General features: G+C 37.4%; 1 protein-coding gene across 1 annotated transcript; it reads right to left on the bottom strand.

Annotated features, from left to right (window-relative positions):
* Window positions 1-1,110: 1,110 nt before the first annotated feature.
* Window positions 1,111-25,492, bottom strand: VWA3A (von Willebrand factor A domain containing 3A). Its single transcript, XM_051632546.1, has 32 exons — window positions 25,182-25,492; window positions 24,823-24,943; window positions 24,096-24,220; window positions 23,935-24,009; window positions 23,106-23,160; window positions 22,252-22,350; window positions 21,002-21,108; window positions 20,595-20,720; window positions 19,189-19,297; window positions 18,398-18,463; window positions 17,856-17,981; window positions 17,535-17,673; window positions 17,344-17,447; window positions 17,026-17,106; window positions 16,596-16,690; window positions 15,173-15,292; window positions 14,682-14,756; window positions 13,821-13,965; window positions 12,898-13,096; window positions 12,401-12,471; window positions 11,694-11,852; window positions 10,134-10,224; window positions 9,095-9,205; window positions 8,434-8,531; window positions 8,131-8,283; window positions 7,354-7,462; window positions 6,518-6,662; window positions 6,035-6,179; window positions 4,274-4,425; window positions 3,148-3,274; window positions 2,461-2,558; window positions 1,111-1,365 (listed from the first exon to the last, which is right to left on the bottom strand). Exons 1-32 carry the CDS (start codon window positions 25,244-25,246, stop codon window positions 1,299-1,301), a joined length of 3,558 nt encoding a protein of 1,185 aa, XP_051488506.1. The 5' UTR covers window positions 25,247-25,492; the 3' UTR covers window positions 1,111-1,298.
* Between the last annotated feature and the right edge of the window lie 651 nt (window positions 25,493-26,143).

Raw genomic sequence — 26,143 nt, forward strand, 5'->3', positions numbered from 1 at the left:
TGCTTGAAGCTTTATGCATACTCTGAGAAGAAGCAGGGTAGTGGCACCACTCCAAACCTCTTCAGCACCTTCATCTAAAATTTAATACTGGAAGCACATGAGTATTTTTTTTAATACAATTAAAAATACACAAACTGCATAGGCTCATGATCACCCTTGACAAAATGGTAATGGAAAAACAATCTAAATTAACTTGATTAATTTTCAGTTTTCCTTACTTACATGTTTAATTGTGCTACAATGCTATGTAGTTGCTGAAATACATGAACATGAATGTCTTCCTAGGTATTTTACAATCAATACAGTTTACCTTGGAAGGCTAAAAGACAGAGGTGGTTGTGGAACACTAGCCTCTACCTGCCTCTGCCTCTACATGCCTGTAACAACTTTCTTGCTTCTAGAGGATGATTACGTATCTTTTCTCTCCAAGCATCTCTCTCTCGTGATCAGCCCTTAGATGCTGAATTCTGCATGAACTTGACCAGGCTCCAGGTTCCATTCTCCATGATGCAAGCAGTCTTAATCAGCACATCTAGATGTTTTTTTTCTTCTCTTTAAATCACTAGGCAATGCTTGTAAAGCAGAATACAAACTACAGCTAAAGAGACAAGGATTTAAAACCCAGTCTCACTATATAGCTGCATTACCAAATTCCTTGATTAGTATCTCGGCAGGCCTAAGTTCTCTAGTGCCACTCCCTCTCTAGTTGTCTGAATGTCCACTTTTTCCCTCAAACAGCTCTGTGACAAATGCTTCTGTCTTGTTTATCCCTGAGAAAGCACTTCCACTCAGCAACCTCTTCTACTGTAATTTTTGCTTTGCCAATTTAAAAGCAGCAGGTTGGCTCGAGAGGTTTAGTTTGTCCAGCTGCCTCTGCCACAGCTTTGTAACAATAGTCCAGTGTCTGCTGAGGCAGCCTTTACCATTAGTGGGTGTTTTTTCAGTCAGCCTTGCTCATTTAACTCATAAATCATGCAGCCCATGTAGCAATGTGCTTAGCTGTTTGCTCTTAGAAAGAGCTAAACCATTACTAACTACCAATACACATCTGCCTTGCTCCCTTCCACCCCAAAGACAGTTCTCTCTGAATTGTTCTGTGTGTATGTTAGGTTATTCTGTGGACTAGCTCAGCTAAGAACTAAAGTCATGACAAATGTTTTCAGCATTGAAAAAAGTCACTGCTGGAGATTAAAAGTCACTGCTGGAAATTAAAACATGTCACATTAGGTTTATGAAACATTATCCTTCTACTGAACACATGAACTATATACAAACTATGACCTGTTTGTGGTGACCACTTACCTGTGCACTTTTTTAAAGCCATAATTGTCCTTCTGGTTTGTATTCCATTTTTGTAGTAATAACCTGCTTGAGAGAAAAAGAAAACCTGAAGAACTACAGCAGCTTTTCACACAGACACATACTAGCTTCCTACATCTATTCAGACATGTCCTTGTGTGACAGAAAAGGCAGTTTAATGCATTTTAAAGCTCTTTGCAAGTACTTTTGCCTGCTATTACTATTGAAACGGCACTTTCTAGCTCTGGATTGGCAGTTAGGAAGTGTAACAACAAAGAAACATAAGGATCTATACAATTTAACTTCACTCTGGTTCTAGGCAGGTATCAAAGCTAGCTATGACTGATACCAGAAGCAGCAGGGAATGGTGTGCCACCAGAAAAAGACAGTGAGAGATAAGATCTTTGAGAGAATTATTTTGTCAGATCCTTTGGTAAATCAGGAAATTTAAGGGTGAAAAGGAAGGCTTAAGGAATCATCCCAGAAAACATCTAGTAAAATGTTCCAAGTCTTTAGAGGCAAAAAGAAAGGGAGATCTATGGTAACTTGAGAACAGAAGAAAGAGCTCACATTAGACCATGCAGAGTACAGAATTGTAGCAGAGAATGGATGATGATGCAGTTAGAGAAGTCAGGATGAGGTAGGATAGAAGGAGCCCATACAGATTTTGGAAAACAAAAGTAATTTGCAATTCTGAATAAGAAGTCACACTAAAGGAAGAGGTACTAAAAAGAACATTGCATCACATTAACAAGAGTCAATGTGCTCTTTAAACAATATGTACAAAGATAAATACATTGATTTGGCAGATGACTGAAGTCAGCTAGGAGAGGAACAATCTAATGTAATTTCTCTTCAACATAAGAAATGGAAGGACAACAACTGAGAAAAAACAACAACCCTGAAGTTTAACACTTTTTCAGAATCTGCTCAGATCCCTTATTGTGATGGTAACTGATTGTGTTGACCATAAAGCAAACCCCTCTGAAGCAGACACCCTGCTTGCCTGTCATTTACAAAGCCTCAAAAACCCACAAAAATTGACAGGATATGGAAAGTAACAGCAATTCTTTTTTTAAATAGTAGATACTGGAAGTCAGAAATTCTTGTCTTCCTTTCATGAAATAAAAAAGCAATTATGGCAAGATTCTTCATACTTACCTCAATGAATTTGCCTGCTTTAAGAAACTTCTAGCTTTTGCAACTTCTTGAGTAAGTTTCTTCAAATCATCTCCTTCAAAGTGAGGGAAAACTGGATACTGAAAACAGAATTAATATTTTCTACCTTAACTTGCACCTAATTCATTATTTTCAATTCCTACCAACTTCAGTAACTGAGACTGAGCTCTAAATCACCCTGCTCTTGTCTACTTGCAGAGTTATTGGTCTAACAAGGGGAGAGCAGAGCAACTTTGGACTGGATGTGGTTCTGTTCACGAAGATATTTTTCTGCTGTGGCAATCCCTGACATCCCCTGCTGCAGCCTTAACATGCTAAACACTGACTAAGGATTTTGCAATTACATAAATGACGGGAAGGATAAGAAGGAACAGTAAAAGCAAAAGTTAGCTTAAAACCCACATTGTCCAAATACAAGATTTCTTCTCTTTCAAATCCTATATTGCATTGTATACTTTCATGCGTTTGGTCACTTGACCAAGGCAGCTGGCAGAGAGGCAAAGCCAGATATTAAGATTTATCCTTTTGCTTTCAATGAGAAGTATCTTAGGAGTCTTGTATTAATTTTTCTCATTATTTTTCTTTTTTAAATGTGGTTTGACTACTGATGAAGAACTAAGCTGAAATGAAACAAAAGCAAACCAAACAAAACCAATCCATTCCACATACATCTTCATCACCAAGCCCCTCTGTCAACATTCTGTGTGCTGCTAACTGTCCATCCAGATCTCCAAAGCTGCAGTGGTAGCGCCCTCCTGTTTGAGAAGCAAGCTTCTTCAGAAATTCATTAGCTCCTCTATTAACAACAAAGTAGGAAGTGATTTATGAAAATTATTTCAGTGAGAGCAACAGCAATAAAAAAATATTTTCTACAAATTCCTCAAAAAATATGACATCAAAACAAATAGATTGGAGAACACAATTATAAACTTATTTGTAATTTCTAACTGTCTGTTGCTAATGAAGGAAATACACTGCTGAGCCATCATAACCTCCAAAGACAGGCTATTTTTGGACAAGAGGCTCAGTATAGCAACACAACCAGAAGAAGAAGTTAAACCAAAAAGTGCAGAAGCCAGATTGGCAGCTTAAGGGCAGTAGTATTTTACTCAGCAGAAGAAACCCAAAAGCTGGGAGACTCCATGAAAGGAAAGAATATTTTGTGCATGCCCCATATTTAATTCTCTTGCCTAAGCCTCTGTTACTTGCCATTGTCCAAAAAGAACCATTGGGATAACTGGGATAGTTGTTATTGTATTCTTATGGCAAGTTTGCTAAATCACACACTTCTGCTGCCTTTTATACATAATTTTAGAGTCATGTCTCCCAAACTGGATACCAACAACTCCACAACTAGGAAATTTATTTGAAAGGAAACAGCAAATTTTGTTTCAGAATAACTTGCAGTCAGAAGTGAGATCTTTCTTCCTTATTAACAGATTTCCTTGACAGACAGTCATTGGCTATCAACCAGTTAACTAAATGATATGCAAATTAACAAACTCAAATTGTTCGTATTTTAAAAGCCTTTTCATAAATACTTGGCTTTTTTAACTTAAGACCAGTAATTTTATGTACCAAGAAATGTACTACAGCTGTGGGAGGTGTAGGCCATGTGGCAACTACCTGTGTCAGAACAGCCTCCCCAGTTCCCACATGTATGAATATCTAGCTTGATCCTGGTGTTCAGTGAACTGAGCTCGTGGCCCATCTTGATAACACAGCCTTTTGACAAGGAAGAAACTAGTAATTGTAAAGATTTTTTGGCTTGTTTTTCTTGCAAAGTATCATATACCTGTCTGTACAGCTAAAAGAAATGGTGTGGATTTTAATAGCTTGTTTCTTTCTTAATCTTTCAATTTCTTTCAAAATCAGATTGCAGCTGGTATCTGGTTTTCCATCAGTCAGTACATACAGTGCCTCCACATCTTGGAAACTGAGAGCTTTCTGGAAAGCAGAAAATAAGCTTTACAAATGAGTACAAGACAAGCCATACTTCAGAATGAAAATGTCATTCAAATGACATTCATTGGTGAGGCCACATCTGGAATATTGTGTCCAGTTCTGAGCCCCTCAGTTCAAGAAGGACAGGGAAGTGCTTGAAAGAGTCCAGCGCAGAGCCACAAGGATGATTAAGGGAGTGGAACATCTCCCTTATGAGGAAAGGCTGAGGGAGCTGGGTCTCTTTAGTTTGGAGAAAAGGAGACTGAGGGGGGACCTCATCAATGTTTACAAATATGTAAAGGGTGAGTGTCAAGACGATGGAGTTAAGCTTTTTTCAGTGAAGACCAGTGATAGGACAAGGGGTAATGGATACAAGTTGGAGCATAGGAGGTTTAAGATGAATATCAGGAAAAATTTTTTTACTGTAAGAGTGACAGAGCACTGGAACAGGCTGCCCAGAGAGGTTGTGGAGTCTCCTTCGCTGGAGACATTCAAAACCCGCCTGGATGCCTTCCTGTGTGATGTACTCTAGGTGACCCTGCTCTGGCAGGGGGGTTGGACTAGATGATCTTTCGAGGTCCCTTCCAACCCCTAGGATTCTATGATTCTATGATTCTATGAACTAAGATAGCTTTGTATTTACCACATAATTAACCAAGTTAGTGTTGTCTTTTTGTTTTCACTTTTTGTTGTCTTGTTGTGTGAAAGAGATCAAGGATATAAATTTGAAATATAAAACAAGTAGATAACGTGTAGTGTTATATACATAATTATACATATTATAAACAGGGCACCTCCAAACACTGACTCATTGAAATAAACCAATTAAATAGTTTTGGAGAACTGATGACAGAAGATTTTTACATCACATTTTGTGGGAGTTAAAGATGCTTAATGTCTGGAAATCAGGCTCACTGGGTCTTGGCCTTGTTATATTATGAAAACTTCCTGTGTAACTGAGTGGATATTTTTTGTAATACAGACATGCCTCACAGTCCTACTGGACTTGATTCATTATGAATTCTATAACGTTTTAAGAAGATTCTGTGAGGGTGCCTGGAAGAAGAATCATTCATTTAAGGCAACATTTCTTTTTTGATTAAAATTTAAATCTCATGAAATTGCAAGTTCTTTCAGTTTCCATTTTAAATTATTATAACCAATTAATTTCTACACAGTTTTTGAAAGGGAAAAGCTTCTTCACCTGTAACTGAAGTTCCAGAATTGCACTTAATGCCCATGTGATTCCACCAACACTGCTTCTTTAAAATCCCTGCTTGGCTCAGAGCAAATGTATCACAGCCACAGTTGTGCATAAGCACCATTTTGTGCAACTGGCTATTTTATCTCTCCAGTATTCTTTATACACAAATATTAGTGCAATTATTGTTATTTCAAATTTTTCTTAAACTCAGTAGGAGCAATGAATACAAGTATCTATGAGCCCCAGAGACAGAAACAGTGCCATGACTCCAGATCTGTTCAGTGTTTTGCATATAAAAATGTTGTATGGTTTGATCAAAATAATTTTCCTAAAATATTATCAGTTAGATGTGTTTTATCACCACAATACATTATGTCTCCTTCAAAATGTGGTAAACAATGTACTAACCTGTAAAGCTGTAAGGATACATGAATTACCATAAGCATGGAATGTGGACACCCACTGCACAGCATCGTGACAGGTTGCATCAGTTGCCTGTACAAGACACTCCTTCCAACACTCTGTATTTTCTGCAAACCTCAGCAGGTTAAACCTGAGGAGTAAAGGTGGAGCACAGCATTTAACCCTAATCACTACTGTCACTTACTCTGGATAAGCCACTTTTGAAAAAAACTTAAGAAAACCCAAAAGAACAAACACACCAAAACCAATAGAAAAAAAAGAAAACAAACAACCCAGGAGCCTGGTATTGGATTAAGGTCTTGAGCTTTGGAAGAGTCAGAAAGCATATCTCAGTTCACGTCATGGGTATTTTGGACAAGGAAAATAACTACTTGAGCTTCAGTATCGTATTATGTGTAATTATTGAGGGACCTTAATACATAAAAATAAGGAGTGCAGATTTCAGTCTTTATCAGTAGTACATCACACCTGACTTCATTTCTTCTCAGCTGTTCCCAGACAAGGGAGGCAAGTTCTCTCGTGATATGTGCCAAACATGGGCCCATGGAACCAGACGTATCGATCAGAACACAGACATTTGCTTCTAAGATGGTACCAAACACCCTTCGGCTTCCTGGACCAAAACATTAAAACTAAGTAAGTGCCATTACACAGACTTATTTTATTGAACACATTATTTTATTGAGCATGCTATAAAATCTTCACTCTTCAGGGTTTATTTCGGGCACATTTCTACATAATAAATTCAAATCTGTTTGGCAAATAAATCTCCTGCCTTTTCAAATCTAGCACTACCAAGCATGAATTACTAGCCAATTGTAGCAACTTTCATTAAACAATTGGTAGCTCCTACTGTACAATTCAGCAAAAAATTTAACTGTTTTCCAACAGAGATCTTTATAAGCAACAGACGGATCAAAATACTTTTCACCAGCAGTGATGCTGAGCTTCTAAATAAGGTACATTCTTAGAAAAAGAAAAAGCTAATTTTGCTTGGATATTTAAACACATACATTCTATTGGTAGAAAACTTCTGACACCAGGAACCTCGTATTCATGAACACAACATAAAAAAAGGAAAAACTTACATCACAGTCCTAATTATTTCACAGCAATTTAAATGTTTATCAGCTACATGGATGCTGACTTCTCTTGTATTCATAAAAATGTTTTACAATTTCAATGAAATGCAAAACATATGACCTTTATTCCTATTTGAGGTCCAGATTTATTCTAGAAATAGTAGACAAGATCTTACATATGTTTAAGTCCTGCTTTACAGAAGAACAGATGCACACCAATACCTGACAGAAGCCACTGGATTCTTTTTATATAGCACTTCAACACCTTCTCCAGTTGTTCAGTGTAGATTTCCAGTTCTTTAGGTTGAAACTGCAGATGTTTCACAACCCCCTGGAAAAAATCAGTTTGTGCATTAGCATCTTCCTCCAAGAGATCTGAGCTCAGCTGCTATATATGCAATGTTTGCATTAGATATCAGGGAGATTAGGTTTTTTGCCTTTACCTCTGTGAAACAGTGTAAGAAAAATTCTGTGACTCTTCTTTTACTAATTCCCAAATTAGGAAAGCCCAGCTCTCATCTCAGCCAGTTGTGCTGGGCAACAAAATTATAAAACTGGACTGGACAGATGCATCTGTCATTATTTCTAACAGTTTCATAGATATAACAGAGCAATAATATCCTGGATTTAACTTTCTACGCTTCTTTCCAGTCACCACACAAAGTGAAACAATCAAGATCAAACATTTAACAAGTTTTGACTCACATGATTTTTAAAAGCTTTACTTAAAATTTTAAAACAATTTTTCTCCCTGTATGACCAGAGGAGATGCTATCCATTATAAAGATCCCATGCAGTATGCCCTTCAGCCACATGGAATATTTTTTCTTCTGAATAAAATACCTCTAGCTGTCTAATAGAAGGGTGATTCAGAAAGAACAGGGAAGGAGTGGAAGGAATGTCACACCAGCAAGACACAAACATAGAGCAACATGCATTGTCTTCAACAAATACAAAACCTTTCAGTGATGTAGGTGTAAGACATCTGCAAAATCTTACATTGATTTCCACACTAGGGAAGATAGCACAGTATTTTGCTGATACTTTCTTGTGCAGAGACTCCACGGTTTTATTTTGGTGAGTACAGCTTGGACCAAACATCAGTCTGGGCAATTCCAGGTTAAGCTTTTTAATACTGTACTTGGTCAGCCACTTGTAAGACAAACAAATGGAGCAATTGGTTGTAGTAAATATGAGAACAGTTTAACTAATAATACATTATACAGAATCACAATGAACATGTTCGCATTAATTCATACAGATAATTCTAAAATGACCATGTATTAGTAAGAAGCAAAATACCTCTTTGCTTGAGCAGATTTCCTCTTTTCTTGGCAATGTAACAGAGGGAACAGACTTTGTTATGGACATTATCTTTGGGTACTTTCGGTATATTGTACCTAGTGATGAAAATGAACAAAGTAATATTGGGAGCCTGAGGTTTATATCATGGCCCTATTGAATCATATATGACTGTTGATTTAAAAAAAAACAAATAAACAAACAAAAATATTCCAAAATGCAGACTAGCATTTCATGTACAATTCCACATTTAAAAAAATTGCACAGTTTCTATCAAAGTACTTTAAAAAGCCCTTGTTTTTAAAAATTGTCACTTTCAAAAAATTATAAACCAAATATTTTGTAATCATATAAACCATGATGACAGCATTTTTCCTTGGAGCATTTTTAACCAAGAGATGCCAAAGGACTTTACAAAAAAAACCCAAAACAGCCCAATAAAAAAAAAAGACCCCAACCCCTGCAGAAGAGGCAACCCTGCTTCAAAAAAAAACACAAAACCAAACACCAAACCAGAAAATCACCAGCACTATTTGATAAAGAAACTCACTTTCACTTTCTATTTCAAGTACACTGATTGTAAGTGACTTAACATTCAAACAGTTTAATAAAAACATTGATAAGAAAAAGGCTTCACCCATCATACCCTGGTAACACGTACCTACATTTCTCCCTTTATCAGTATAAAATACCGACACAGAAAACTCTGGCTTCTTCCTTGGTTTATGCTTTCTTCTATGGTCAGTCTGAGGCCATTCTTTTATTGCTTGTGCTACAGATAAAAAAATATGTTGACTTATTTAACTTTCTTAGATACCGGTTAAGAAACATCCAAATTATAGAACTATTAATGCTACTTTCATAGAAATAGAAACCAACACTCAAGTTTATAAATTACCATCAGGAAGAATATCACTGGGCATAATTTAAAAGATATGGGGTTTAGAATAAGCATAGTATTTGTTGGAATAACCAATTAACACTGTACAGCGCATCTCATATGCAAATATGAATTGGGATTTGTAATCACTGCTTTGTATCAACAATGTAGTTTCAATAAATCAGTAGATTTCAAGACTCAGATTTAATGCAAGAAAATTAATTTGCAGATGTGAGCAAAGATGCAAAGAAAAAAGACAGGAAAACTAACAATGGAGGAGAAAGAAATTGCACCTTAAGGTACCAGCAATGACTGGAAGTAATTTAAGAGCTGTTTCACATACCAGAAGAAGTTGCAAGACTCAGCTCTTCAGATAAAGTGACATTTGTGTTGTTACTGGGTCATATATAAATCAAGTGGAACAGCATATTAATTACAACAGGCTATAAAAGGATTAGCATGTATATATATTGAGTAATAACTCAATAATGCTTCAGGCATGGAACAAAGCAGGGCTCTACTTTCCACCACATGTTTGACATTTCCTGGTACAGGACAGGTATTCAACCATAGGATCTGGAAATAGTTACAGAGCTGTACAGGGTTCCTTCTTCTCACCCCCTAGAAGGAAGCTAGATATATTACATCTAAAACTCATACCAAAGTAATTTCAAAATAACCTCAATGTTTCCTCTCTGTCTGATTAAAGATTAAAATCACAAGTGTTTCTAAAAACTTAAATTAAATCTCTAACTTAATACTGTCTTTTAAGCAAAACCCAAAAGCAACTGAAGGCAAAAAGCCATTAATCCATACTGACCTGGTGGAATTTCTGCTTTGGCACTAGTCGGACGCCATGCCAGTACTCTTGTGGAAGCATTTCTCTCAGCACTATGGTTGTCTTTTAAACACTATAAGCACAAATAATAATAAAATATTAAAAGCATTTCAGTTGGATCATAACTGCATTATTCAAAACTGGGACTAGCCATCATTCTCTAATTCCTGTTTTTCTCTGGCTCTTCTGGCAGGTCAGCAGATCACCATGACAGCCTGTTCATTTGTGATTTATTGCTAGGTTAAGTAACTTTAATTGCTCTGTTTTAATTATCTTACCAATTTCATCTGCTGCCATAAAACTAAAGACTAACACCTACAGGTAGATGAGTATGGACTATTTTTGCCACTTGAAAGAGCAGTCTAGTATGGTAGTGACACTGTTTTAAAGAATACAGTACATAGTGTTTTCCTCAAGAGTTTTACTCAGTATTGCAATAGTGCTGACAACAGTAATTTCTCCTTTAGGTGCAGCTCAACCCTCTGGGGGCTGTTAAACATGAGCATTTGTTTAACCCTGTTGTAGGATCAGAATTTTGTTCTGACCAGCACCTTTAAGCAACTGACACCAAACTTAACATACAGCTCTAATATAAATATCACTGAATGCCTACAGACAAATCCCTATCGGTTCTCTACAAGTTTAATCCCTGTAAAATTATGCTATGTAGTCACATCTCTGAGGGATTACTTGTTTCCTGCATTTGTGAAGAGGTGCTGAGAATATACTGGTTTTAATAAAATAGCATGGAAGGCCTGTTTGAGTTTGTCTTACAAAGGTCTTCGCAACATAAACACACATGCACTTAAGAGTGGCATTCCCTTTTCAAAGATAAGACCTGACAATTCCAGGTCAAAGGTTAAGTACATCCTCTGCCATAGGAAGTTCTGTTAAACTAGTCATTTATATGCTGGAGTGGTGAGCACTGGCACTGGCTGTTTAGGTAGATGACAGATTTCAGCCTCTCCAAACAGATGCATACACAGTCAAAATGAACAAGGAAAACATTAACAAAATCCCAAAGGCCTCAGTAGTGTTAACTCCACAGAAATAAGCACAGAAGGCAGGAAACAAATCCTGAATCCTCTTTCTTGTTTATGCTGGCTCTCTGTGTGGCCAAAGACACGCTATTCAGGTGCAGCTCTCTCATCTGTGAATGAGCAGAATACCATAACATTCAGTACTTGCTGGAAGGACTTGTAAAATAGATGTAATTTGGTAACGCACGTTTCTGCTTTGCCTTTGTTCTCATTTAATGCTAACTGTTCAAGGTCAGAGGAGGGATTATTTAGACAATTTTAAACACTATAATGTGGTTCCATTATAACTAGTTACTTAGCAAGAGTTAATAAGATGTACTTTTTTGTTTATGTAGCATTTTGAATGCAAATTAAAATGTAAATTCAGAGAACTAGCACAGTGTTCTTTTAATTCCTTCCAATTTTCAGCCAGAGCATTTTCTTAACAAAGAGCAGCATCTGATAGTTGGGAAGGATCTCTAATTAAAACACACAGCATCTTAAAAATGGGACCATTTCAAACCATTCTAGCCAGACTCAAAGCTGTGGGTTTAGGAGGTGGCAACTTCTGTGGCCTTCTCTTCTCTTTCTTTGTGAGCACATTTGAGTGTCCTTCTGGTATAAATGGATTAACAGGCTGATTTACTGAGCGTTGCTTCAAGGATTCCACTAGGAATGCACACTGAAATGGAAGTTCACAGCATTTAGTAATTCATATACGTGCAGTTTAAGTAAATGACATTTCAAACACAGGATTCTGTATTTATTATTCAATAATAAATAAAATTAATACAAAATCTATTAATTTGGTAATGCTTAACACCTCTAACTGAACAGAAGCCCTTTTGTCCTGTGCTTGAGCAAACATTCTAAAAGAAAAGGCAACAGTTTGCATATCAAGACTAGAACAAATTGGAAGATGATGAACTAAGTACATGCAACTTTTAAATTATAACAAAATATTGTAACATACCACTGAATATCCACCAACTCTTCTTTTTAAAAATACTTTTGTGACTCAGACTTGCATGCAACAAGGTACTCAGACCTCTGAACATGTATCTCGCTGCATATATCTTTCTAATCACACTAGTGTGAGAAATAACCATACTGCCAGACTGGCTGTACTTTGTTAACTATCTTTGGAAAAAGTCACATCCATGTAATAAGGAGAGAGATGGTCTAGATCTACACCCCTAGTTCTACACCCTTAGTACATGTAATACCTACCTTTTGGGAGTAGTTGTTTGCTTTTTCCATTTCAGACACAATAATAGTGATATCATCACTTTCAAAAATACCTGGTAATCAAATATAGGCTAATCAGTGTTAGTTTTCAAAGTGTACAAAATATATATATTTTTAAAGTGTATAAAAATTTTAGAGCATGCCAAATAAAAATGAAAAGAATCAAAGAGCCTTGGTTTTCTTTAAGCCAGTCAGTCTGGACCTACCACATTAGTAACTATATTTTCAATTCAAATCTTTACAGTATCTAGCAGAAAACAGTGAATTCAAATAGGAAAAAAAAATCCTGCATTAAGGCTGCATTATAATATTCTGCAATACAGTTGAATGCCTCAGTCAAACTAGGACCTCTGTTTATTATCTCAGTGCTTGTGCAGTGCTATCACATGCTAAAAAAGTGAACTACTTAACTGGGGGGAAGCATTAATATTATTTAATTAATGAAAAAGCAGTACATGCTGACTTTCCATTTCACATACCTTCTTCTCCAAACCAATGAAATCTCCCATTGGCTGCCTGTACAATTTCTTTAAAAGCAATGGCAGCTTCAGCTGGGCTCGAATAGCGGGCTGGAATAATCCCCTTGGAGTTCATATCCTCCACGACACTGAACAGACAGACATGAAGCTGCAAATCAAAACCTCTGCAAACCTCAGCCACATAAGCACTGATTGTGTGCTGTAAGATAGAGAAAGGAAAAATCAATCAATCAATCAGTAGTGACTCTCTACCCTAGATGAGCTTTTATCTACTCCGCTGGTTCCTGACCTGATGTACAAATACTCCCAACTTGAGCATTCAGTACAGGACCATCCCCTGAGCAGCTGAATGCCTCCTCAATTCACACACATGTACAAAACCTGTCACAATTGCTACTAACAATGGCAACAGCATTACTGCAACCAAGTGAGATGGGGTAGATCTGGGAATCAAAGACACAAGTCATGGATGTCCAGATATCCATGACTGAACCCAAGCAATGGATTTCTGTCTCTGCATCTGTACTATGGAGTTCCACTATGAAACTATTTGCAGCTTTGTTCCCATGAGTTGTAAGGAAATGGTATCACATGAAAAATCAGAATCGGTTTGTTTAAACTCAGAAATTTGCAGTGAAATGATGGCGAGAGCTGGAGTGGGAAGGAAATCCTAAAAACATCTCTTGAATTTTCTATGATTCAAATATTATTAATGATTGCTACCTTCAGCACATGAATAGGGATTGCCAAAATAGAAGTTTGAGTTGTGCTGACTTAGAAGTGTAAAAGGAGTATTCTGCCAACAAGCTATGATGACTAGTCAAAAGGGAAAAAGAAGAAAAAAAAAAAGAGAGAAAAATAACATTGACATTAATTCTGATAGGAAATTACAAGAGAGTTGCAAATCCTATGATGCTACTTACTGTTTCCTGATCAGGTATTCCAGTAGTCAGCAGGTAAAGTCCTTGTGATTTGTGTTTATCTTTGTCTCTGAAGTCTACTTCCACAGCTCTCCTAAGTGCACTCAGGAAATTTCTAGTCCCTTTGCACTGCAAGCTCAACACCCACCTAAAAAACATATTTACAGTTCAAAGAATGAAGCAACAAAACTTTTGTTTCTACTGAAAGGAATAAAGAGAACTCAGAATCTTAAATAACACTGGAGTTCAGAATTTTTTACAGAGAGTAAAACCAGATTATATAATGACCCAAATTACTTGCTCTAGTTTCTGTACTACAAACCAGCTTTTAACGTAAAAGTCTGAGCATATAGATGAAAGAATTTTCTCTTAATGTTTTGTGGAAAAATTGTAATATAGTAGAACTTCTAGGAATAAAGAGAAACTACAAAAGTATAATTGAATAGTTGAGGGTATGATTCCACAAACAGAAACCTGGCATTTGTTTCCAGTGTATGTGGGGAAAAAAAACTCAGTTCAGCTTTCACATCCCAGTTGAGTTTAAAGCAGTTTTCAATTCTTCATGTAAGCTGTGCATTTCTCATAGACATTTCTGTATCTGTATATGTATATTCCATATACATATGAAATACAAAGTCACTAAGACATATTAACCTTTATAATGCTGTTTTCACAATAAACCATCATCAACAATCAGTGTAGAGCAGCTCATGGCAATGTGTTTTTTTAATATGATCAACTTACCAATTTTCTAAATTGTTCACAATGCTGTTTAAATCTCTTTCTCTGTTTTATCTGTTACTTAATCTATTACTTTACTCTGATTACTTAATTCAGATGCATGGGAAAGTTATTCACTCCTACCTCCAAGCATTTTGTAAATTTTCTGGTTTGGAAGGAACCATTTCCATCTGCCAAGGCACAACGACACTCCCAAATCTTCCATGGAAAGATAACAGCAATTAGTTTTCAGATTATGCTTTAGAACCAGCAAAAAGATAAATTCACTGGAAAAGAAACATCTCATTTGGGGTATTACAGATGTAAAATTGCCTGATTTTCTATTTCAAACCATTTAATCATAAGCTGTGTGTAGTAGCTGACATCCTAGAGGGAAGGAATGCCATCCAGAGGGACCTTAACAGGCTGGAGAGGTTGGCCAATTACTAATTTGGTCTTTGTACATCTGATCCATGCACAAAAATCAGTTCTATCCTTGCAATAACTTCATCATAAAACACTAAATATGACTGAAAAATCTAAAATATATCCATTAGTAACTACAATCTCGCAGCATTCTTCTTTCATTGCAATGCATAACAATTGTTTTAAAAGAATCCTAAATGGCTGCTTACGCAATAATATTGAAGTAATTCTTATTTGACATTTGTTCCTCAAGTAGAAGTCGCAATGAATGTTGGATATGGATGATGTGCGTAGAGTTTGTCATGGATATATCAACAAGTATAACCACCCTGGATAAGAAATATGTTAGTAACAAAAGAAAATCTTATTTGATCACATATTCTTATCTTCACTTTAACTTGCCAGGGAAAGTATCTTCTAGCTATGTATCAAAATGTATAAACACTGAATCTGTATTTAAGGTGAGATTTAAAAAAAAAAATTGTAACAGAAACTTCTACCTAAACAGGTTCTCTTCCTTCTCTGCACTGGAATATCCAAAACACGCCTGAAACATGTAGATTTATCCAATGAGAAGATCTGTTGGATAGTTTATTGTCCTCTCCCCAGCCATCATTCCAGGAACATATGTAGCATGACTCCAAAGATAAAGCTTTCCCCCAGTAAGTCAGTGACAGACTGGTTGCTCAGGTATGGACTGACTAATGTTATCTGGCATTTTTTGAGAAAGAGTATTAATCATGACCTTTTTCAGCATGGTCAGTATTAAATCTTGCTTGTAAAGACAATGCAGGACGGTTAAAGTTAATGGACAGCGGACATCTTGGGAGCAGTGGTTATGAAAAGAATCACAGATGTGGTAGGCAGTCAATGGGATGTGAGTTCCCAACACAGTACAGTGGCCAGATGGGCCAATTCAGTCCTTGATCAAAGGACAAGAAAATCTCTAGTAACAACGGACTCTGTTATCTTCCTTTAGCCTGAACCTTCCTATGCAAAGTTGTGAACAGGATAAAAAGAGTGATTATGTAATTGAGGTTGGGCAAGGCCCAAGATACAATGGAAATAAATACCGTCTTCAAATGCATAATCAGATTAAGACCTCATGTCTCCTGCAGGGAACCAACCTTAGGTTTCTGAGTACATCTACTCTGACATTTTTATCTAGCATTAGAATGCACGTCAAGAAGTGCTGGAGGCAGAAGGTAATTGGCAGGATGAGTCTCATCTCCTGATAAGAACCCACGAGATGCTGTGCAGAAAAACTCTTGGCATAAATACTAATAAGCAGAGGCTTGGAAAGCTGACTGTGACCACCACCTTTGGCCAGAAACAGCAGGTTATGTTTATGTGTGATTTATGATGGAACATTCACATTTAAAAGACCTACCCTGTCTCAACTCTGTGTTGACTGGTGATCACTGGATTCAGTAAATTCAATGAATCATTTAAAAAGCTGAATATCAGTATCTGTTTGCAGAAGTAGATTTCTTACACTGGTCATATCTGCAACTGTTGTCTCTACATCTGTTTTCTGCCCTGTATTCCTTGGTGCTGACTTACACAGAAGGCAAAGGCTGGCCAACCAGAACCATCACCAATACACAAAAAAGAGCAATCAGAGTACAGTACCTCCTTTCACAAACACTTCCCCATATTCTTCTGCTAGCAACAGATAGCCAGTCAATTCGCTTCTCATAGATTCTCACCATTTTAGCAAGGAGTTTCTACAGATAAAATAGAAAAGTTAAGTTAAAAAGTTAAATTAAGTCTTTTATTGCAAAATGCTTAATACAGAAGTAACATGACAGCATAGCCATGAAAAAAAAAATATTTTCATTCATTTTGACAGCAGCATTTCCTTCTTAGTAAAGGTAAAAAAATACAGTCCATGAGAAAAATATCCAATGATGAAAAAGCAACAAAGGGTCCAAAGGTCTAAACTCACCTCTTAAAGTATGCCAACCTTCTATAGAGAAAGCAGAAATAATAGGACAATTAATGTGGAATACTTAGATGGTAATCTAGCCCTGGCAAGGCCACATAACTACAGACAACTCACCTGATAGTTGTATAATGCTGGCAGGTCAATGTGGATATTTTTCACAGTCCCATCATACCATTTAAACTGCATCATTGCTTTCTAGAAGGATAAATAATACAATTATGTGTTTACAGAAGCCTGTACAAGCTGCAATAACATGTAATTCCTCCCTGCATAATTTTATGACAATGGCCTAAGTATCTGATTTGAATTCCTGTTAGAGCCTGCAGAATTTTGGTAACTTATAAAGTACTGATTTTAATTAGAAAAATGTAGTGGTAGAAAGGAGGAAAAAAAAAATAAACACCCAAAGAAGAAAGGGTCCCCATCACTTACCTCATGTAGAGTTGATGATACTGTTTTTTTAAGAATAGGTACAAATTCTTCCACAGGAGAGAAAGCATTGGGTGCCAAAACTTGATAAAGGTTTAACTTTTTAGCTATAGCAAGGAACAAATAAATTAAATAAAACATCTGCTCTTTAATTAATGTTTCAAACCTGTTAAACTTTATTTTTTCTGTGCTACCTTTCAATCCATTTGTCTTTAACCAGTCCTTTGAGGTTCTGGTCAGGGCAGATGTTGTTTGAATAACTAACGGTCCTTCATGCTTTGGAGGCTTTGCTAGGAAGTTGGAAGGTTCCGTATTTGCAAATTCTGTGGAAACCTAGAACAGATTTTACTGGTTTTGGCTTCAATTTCCTCTTACAATGGATGGCCAATACACAATATTCAGAGTTCACTTATCAAAATACCAGATTAAAAAAAAATTTTTTTTTCATATTGTGAACACTAAAAACTTACACCCCTGACACTTCAAAGTACATCTGAAAATAAAATGATACATACATCTGCTATTCTACTAATAAGTGAGCCACTAATTCCCCTTTGAAAACTCTGTTTGATGCTCTTGAGTAGGTCCTTAGCCTTCTGGGATTCCTGAAGTAGCAGATGAACATCACTGCTATCAATGTTCTGTACATTTAAAAACAAAAAGGGAAAAAAAAATATGTTAACTACTATTCAAATACCAACCAAACACAGCTTTCTTACTTTGATACACATCCATAGAAGACTGCCTGGCAGAGCAGAATGGAGTGTAAATTTATCTAATGCTGTTCATATTAGTTTGAGTCAGTCTACAGTAAGTCATTGCTTTCGTCCTATTAATCAGCTTCAAGTCCATGAACATCTGCAAAATTCATTGTGCACTTTCAGTTGCAGAAAGAATTAACTACAGGTTTGTCAGACACATCCTGAGCACTTCTTTGACAGAGACTTTCAGCACCAGATCTTGCTATAAAACCTGCTACTTAGAAGATAATTACCTTCTAGAGTGAAGAATCATCAAAAAGACAGAAAAATGCTTTGCCTCTCTAGCTGTCACCTACCTCTCTCTCTGAGGAGTAGAAATGATAACGGCCTCTTACAGCTCCTGCAAGGTTCTTTAGAACTGCCTAGATATAGGAAGAAAAGCAGTTACTTTGATGTGGTGGCCTCTTTTGATAACATGGGTTGTTGGCATTCAATTCCCAATTAGAGCTAGAGAAAGAATCTTTGAGGTACATGTAGTGAGAAAGCCAAAGTAATTATGCTTCCACTGATTACTTCCCAGTCTTCTTTTAATATGCCTGAAAAACTAACTCAGTAAAGAAATTCAGAAAATAGGCAATAATGGTCAAGTTCATTCATGTTGTGTTAAAATGCCAGTCACTTTCTCTTCCTTTGAAGACAGGCTTGTGCTAAGACATACCAAACATTGAAGTCTTCAAGTATAAATATTAGGCTATTCTTCTCCTGCCCACAATTACCTCCTGAATCCTTTTCTGCTTTTTCCAGCTCTCCTACCTCCTTTTCTTCTACCATCTACCACTGCAATCCTTTTCCCCATGACTGCAATACTCTTCCTTCAACAAGTCTTCTCTTCAAACCAGGATTTCAACTATTTCCGCCCTGCCACTTAAGCCACTACATACTTTAGGGATAAGCTTAAACAAGCAATCAACACTCAAAACCAAGTTTATCTGCAGAAGCTAATAAAAAGTAACTGCTTATCCTAGATCAAGAATGCCTTAATGAGCAGGTTAGCTTCCCCATGAGTTTATGAGAGAAGACACTACAGCTGAATAGGAAATAAATGACAGGACACTGAAAGAAGTTAAGTATTAACACAATTACTTACAGAAGAAGCAGGATTGCTACAATCATATATAACAGCATGAGTCTGCAGTCTTCTCCCCAGCATACACTGCTGAGCATGGTCAGACAATATTTCCAAAGACTGATCAGGGCTGATATAAATAAAACAATACGAAAAAAAAAAAAATTAACAATGGCAGTAATCAAATGGGGAAAAGCCACACTGAAGACAGGGAAGAAAACTAATTGGGAAAGAAATAACAAAACATGGGAATGTAATCCAGTCATTCAGCATAACTTGACCTCCTCTCCCTCTTTCAACAGTTCCTGAGATACCACTGCTGGGGCTAAGTTTTGTCCTGAAAACCTGCATGATAATAAAAGCACTAAGATTCTATTCCAGTTCATACAGCTTGTGGATGAAAATGTTCTAAATCATTCTTTGCTAGCTCTGGAAGTTAAAAATATCAGGAATTGTGGTACTGCCCCCAGGGACAATCTGCAATAGGAAAGTTTTCAGCTCAGATCTTCAACTGTATGTAAGGATGTCCACTGTCTTCCAAAGGCACAAAAGAAAGTAAAAGTCTGCTTTGTGTTTAGAGCTTAGTGACTGACACAGCCTTCATTCCTGAGTCGTGATCATTCCTCATGGCTTGTAGAATTTTTCTTTTCAGCTATACTTCTGCCAGGGACAGAAATTAAATTTTCACCTGCACATAGTATAAACTTTTGCTTTTTGGTCAAAGCAGATCTAAGCAAGACCTGGAACCTCTGAACACTGTGTTCTGTAAATTAGCTGAAAGGTAATCTCAATCACCCTAAATATCAAGCTTGCCAAGCTTCCAACATCCCTTTTTTGTACATTTAAAATAAATACAATGAGTAAATTAGGAGTACAGTAACACTCTTAGAATCCTTGCTGTAGTCTTTTTCTTGTAATTCTGACTCCAGTACTACAAGTTTTCAAATTAAGACAGTAGAACAGCAAAATTTAAGTCCACAGTTTATCTAATCTCAGACTGGTTTGATTTATTTAAACAGACATCTTAAGTTTTCCATCAGCACTAAGATCAAAAAGAAAATACTATATTTGAATGCTTAATGCTATTTTACAGCAAAATCTAGTTAATCTGATCTTCCCAGAGGTGACAATAACCCTTCCAGTGACATCCTTAATGGTGCTGAAGGTTTTTTACTGATGTAACAGTTGGCAGACTCTCAATAGATTACTAGTATAACTGATCTGCAATGGAAAAATGTATCTTGTTATGATAAAAGAGAAGATTTATAAATAGGAAAAAGGAAAGAAATAAAGGAATGCAGTGGCATGATCTAAAACCACATAAAACCTGGATCTTAAATTTTCTATGTATATTTGCAGCAAGTTCAGATTCTTGTATTAATTCTGTATCCAAGTTAAAGCTTGTGGTTAGGAGATAACAAATTTACCAGCTTCCTACAATAAGAACCAGAGAGTTCAGCTCTTTCATCAAAAGGACATGTTTTAAGGCTTTCAGCAAATTGCAGCCTCGACCAGGCTCCAGCTGTTGTATCCACTGTCTTGCTTCATGTAGCCTAGGGGGAGATAAAAAAGGAGTATGTACACTTAACTTGCAGGTGCTAAATAAGATAGATCAGCAAGACTATTAAAAACCACAGAAGCTGCTGAGATATTTATTGTATGAGCCACCAGCTTGAAATCACTGACTGCATTTCAAATTCATTGTCTTTTTTCCCTTCTTACAAATCACTGCAGGTGTAAGATGAAAAACACATTTATTTTCTACAAGAGATTGCTCTAATTAAATCGAGACTTTTTAAATACTTGGATTTTTCAAATAAATGAACCTACTTACACATCAACATTGATGTTTCTTGGACTCTCCCACAGAGGTGAAATTTCTGTACTGAATGAGAGGCAGTACAATTGCTTCTTATAACATAGCTGTTCATCTATTAAGCACTAATAAATAAAAAAATGTTAATGCATTACAATCCTTGCTGCTTCTAGTAGGGTTATTATGTAAAAGAATAAAACCAGTAATTTCCTAAAAATAATTGACAGCAATATGAGGGGGTTGGACTAGATGATCTTTCGAGGTCCCTTCCAACCCCTATGATTCTATGATATTTTTAGCTACCACAGAGAAAAGCTTCACAGAAAAAAGGTACAAAGATTCAAATATGTGGTAAGAAGTACAGAGACAAAACCTGCAAACCCATGGAAAACCATTTCCATAGCAATTTGTTAATGGGGCAGGAGGTAACAAATATTTGCTGTATTGGTATCAGTTTTTCTCTTCAGATGATGAGGACATAAAAAAATACACTGATCTAGAAGGGGCACACTCACCCACCAAGCAGTTACCACAAACTGTTTAATACGTATTAATGGATGGGGCTAAACAATAGTTCAGGCATTAAGGCTAAGCAAACTAGATTACATGGAAATGGAGTCTTCTTGAAGGAGTTTTATTTAAAACACACAAATGAAAAATGCAGATTATAAAAATTTATGTTAAATAATTCCTGAATGCAGGGAATGAAATTGTATGAAGTTTCAAAGCTAGAGAGTAAAACAGCTACATTACATCTTCCTTCCTACAAAAGTTTTATTAAAATACAGAGCACAATAAAGGGACTTTATTATTATTCTTTTGGGACTTCAAGCAGTGATTAACTCACCAAAAGTGATTAACTCTGACCAAAATTGTGACGTGTGCCTTGTTGGACAAAACAAAAAGGCATAACTATATTTACTATAAATGGCTCCATTGTACTACTTAGTTCTAGCTCTTACAGCTGCTTCTGTCAGGCAAGTTTACTCCATAGAGAATGCAGGTACAAGAATTGAGAGACTTCCAAATATTAGTAATGAAAGCATTATTTTATAGTACATACTGGAATTTGTTTGTATCTACACATTAAAAAAAACCCTATATGTTCAAAGACATTTAAAACATACTTCTCTACAACAGAAAACTTCTATTGTATTGTATATTATTAATTTAAGCAGATTTATTTTTTACTTAGTTCCTAGGTTGTAGTTATACAAAAGCTTAATCAGTATGTTGTAATTGCCAAAGCCTGCTTTATTATTACTTACCAAAAGGTCCTTCTGAAAATCCAGTAGTCTAGATCCATAACTTATGTGAGACACATCAACCACAAGTCCAACTTTGGTTCCTTTTATAAGGCCAAACACCTTAAAAGAGAAAAGTCATTGTAAGTACTAAGCTTATCTAAAGTTTAAAAATGTAACTGTTTATTCTCTACAGCACCGTTCAAAAATCACAAACTAGGTACTTATTTTCACTTCAAGATTTTATAGCGTAAAGATGACACAGTGACAAAGCTAAGGGGGGAGGGAGGGAAGACAGGACTACTGGCTTCCAGTTTATCCTTACCAGTGAGTCATACTCCTTCCCAAGAAAAGCTATTTATTGTTAGAGAGGATAAAAATAACTTTGTCTACATCATCTCCTTCACATTAAATCAAGCAACTCTGTGGAAGCTAGATTTTGGAACGCTGCTTCTCTCTGTAACCCCTTTGAGAGGGAGTTATGTCCCTTTTCCACCTCTGCCTCCTAGGCACAGGAAGTGATTAACCAGCTGTCCAAGAAAGGGCACAAGGAACTCTAAGACAGCTTCACTGCAGCCAGGAGTTATGCTCAGCATTGTCTGCTCCCATTTAAATCGTGCTGAGAGGTTGTTATGACTGAGACTGCAAGGAGAAGGAAACACTAGATCTAGAAAGCAGAAAAACTCCACCAATGAAAGATCAAGAAAAACAATCCATTGTCAAGTTAAGTATCACTGCACATGATGTGCAACTCACAGTGAATAATGAAAATACATAAGGTGTCTGGAAGACACTATTCACTAGTATTCGAAAGTTACTGTACTATTTCATGCCACATACAGTTCCATTCTAAAAATTGACTGCAAAATTGAAGTTACCTTTCTGCTGTCCTGTAACAGCCACTGAATTCGCTGCTGATACAGTTCAATCACTCTGACAAAAGGCATAGCACACATTTAGCTAAGGCATTCTCTTGCATTGTGTATCAATGTTTCATTCAACCATTTGTCATCACATCCGTTTCCTCACAGATGTAAAATCACCTTTTAAAAATACTGGTTTCAGTGTACTCATAAAACTGGTGGTTGCAGGGCAAACCATTTAAATCCTGCTTCCTCTAGAACTGTTTGACTGATTAGATACATAGATGTCTGAAAAACTGGATCACTTTAATGTTTTCTAATCAGCTGCTGGCCTATTCTGTCCAAAGACAGGAGAGGGGTATTCACTGTGTGTGTGTGGACATCACAAGTTCAGGCAAAACTGAGTTCAGTTTGTCACATACAGGTTACTGTCAGGAAACGTATTTAATACAAGCTACACGATTGCTGAAGACAGTCATGAAATATAACCTTGTGACTAAAAGCACACTCACTAAAACTAATCCAAATTACAGTAAACATAAATAAAAAATATGCAGTATTAAATCTGAAATGCCAACCATTCACTGGCTGCCTTTCTAAAATGAGCTAACTGCTTCAGTTCAAAACCAGGTTGATAAGTATCTTCATAAAAAAAACCCAAAACCCTCAGCTGTAGTGACACATAAAGATGACCTTCCCTAAATCTCAACAGAAAAGATTGAATGCTGAGATACTCAGAAGTTCCCAGAGATAACAAATTAAGATTTAAGGCAGTACCTGTAATCATGGCAGATGGGATATAGAATCTGTTACACATCAAAGTCATACAAGATAGGATACTTACTCAGAAAGTCTGGACTCAAAATTGTGAACAATCTCTTCTGTAAACTCTATCTCTTCAACACTGTTTCTTGGATTCCTGGAACACTATGCAGAATTAGCATCTGAGAGGCACACAAATTAGGACTGACTAAATTAGGACTGACAGGGCAGTGCTGCACTTACAAAATAACATTGCCTTCATTTATCAGATGCTCTAATGTTAATTGCAAGGATTCTAAACTGTAGGTTTTTAGCCATTCTTCTGTGGTTTGCATATTTTCAGACTGTATTTTCTTCATTTGTACTCCCTATAGATTAAATAAGAAAAAATTAAATGCAGTATGAGAAATTAAATGTGCTGTTCAAATGTGACAAAAAATTAAGTCCAAAGGATGGCTGCTGGTAGGCAGTGCTTATCCAAGGACAGCTAAATTTTAGACACTGGCATACTCTGTTGGATGTGGGATGCAAAGGAAAATAAGGTTTCAGAATACCGTCAGATTTCCTTCCTAAAGGAAAAGGAAGGAGAGTTTAATTTGGAGGAGACATGAAGACAAGAAATAGGAGTGTTTAGTAAAAGAAGGAAAAGAAATACTCCAGTGATTTACCAGAGGGGAGGAAAAAATAGGCATCTCCAAAACCTACCTCAGAGTTTGAAGGGGTATATATTGCTTTCTGCTTTTCTAAAGAAAAATGCAGCATCAACAGTTGATCTACCTTTGCTGCACTGCCTGATTTGTTCACAGAGCGATCCATCTCCACAAAGAAACTACATGCAGTTTTATTACTTTAGTGGCTATATCTATCAAATTGCCTCTACGTATATGCAAATATATGTAAGGAAATGTATCAATTGTCTATTTGCCACTGTGGGCATGTGTTACTTTTGTAGTGGCTCCATTTAGCCTACCAAGAGATCTTGTGTCTTGCTTATACGTGTCACCAGCGATCCATTATCTGGTCCTACGTGAGACACAGTAAAATCTTGGCATGATGGATGATCACCTTGTAGACTGGATTTTGTGGTCACCCTACAAGACAATTAATTTTATGGGATATCTTGATTACTCATAATGCTCCTGTATCGTCATAAAATCGTTACAAGTTTTTTTCTACAGGAACTGTTTAATATTTTGGCACTTGTTTATACAGTCCATTTGAGATATGACAAATCAATGAAGGCACAAAGTACACAGTTTATACAAGTTACAGTCGTATCTTTGTATCTACTTATGAAGTCCCAACAAGATTTCATAACAGTAGCCTTACCCAACTTTTTCCAAAAACTGATCATTGTCCAATAACTGAGCCATTTTCCTGATGTGTGTACCCATTATATGAACAGACTTAGCCTTGATTAAAAAACGCAAGAAGACAAATTATTAGACTAAAAAGCTTAAATCCTCATGAATATGCACAATTTAAAAAGGTATTAATAAATGTCAGCAACTTCAGACGATAATTACAACAGCAAATTAAAAAAGCAGCTACCAAGAGAAAACAGAATTATCCATCTAAAGAAAACATATTTAGTAGCTATTCTGCAAGAGCTATTAGTTAAAGGGTTTTACGCAGTTCACGATGTGCCGGGAGGCAGCTGGGGAGCTCCACCGGCAGAACCAGCAGCCGCAGCAACGCCCAGAGCTGCACGGGGAGGAGCGGGCGGCGGCTGGAGAGCGCCGCGCGGTGAGACGCGGGGATGTGGAAGGGTAAGGGAGCTGCCTCTCGGGTCTGAGCAATACAACGAGATCAAAAACGGTCCTAACATGCTGTTTCTCACTTTGCCGTACTGCACCGCCTCACCTCGTCCCCAGCGCCCGGCCCTCCCGCTCCCCATGTCCCTCCTCACCTCCCCGGGCAGCGGCCGCGCCGCTCCGCCGCGCCCCCACAGACCCACCGCGGCTGGAGAGGCTTCCCTCCCTCCTCCCCATCCCGGGCACGTCTCGACATTCCGCTCTCCTACCGCGTCGGTGACAGGGATCCCCAGATCCCCACCAGCACCGTGAGGCCAGGGCACCTCCCGGCACTCACCCGACCCTGCCCGCGCCCGGGTCCGGCCCCGCGTTCCGCTGTTGCCGCTGGAGACGCGCGGGAGGAGGCGGCGCCGCTTCCCGCCGCCTGGGGGCGCTGCGGGGCGGAGCGGGAGGAGGCGGCGCCGCTTCCCGCCGCCTGGGGGCGCTGCGGGGCGGGCGGAGGCGGCGCTGCCCGGGGGCGGGGCCAGTCAGCGCAGG

Source organism: Apus apus, chromosome 14 (genome assembly GCF_020740795.1).
Source record: "Apus apus isolate bApuApu2 chromosome 14, bApuApu2.pri.cur, whole genome shotgun sequence".
NCBI lineage: Eukaryota > Metazoa > Chordata > Aves > Apodiformes > Apodidae > Apus > Apus apus.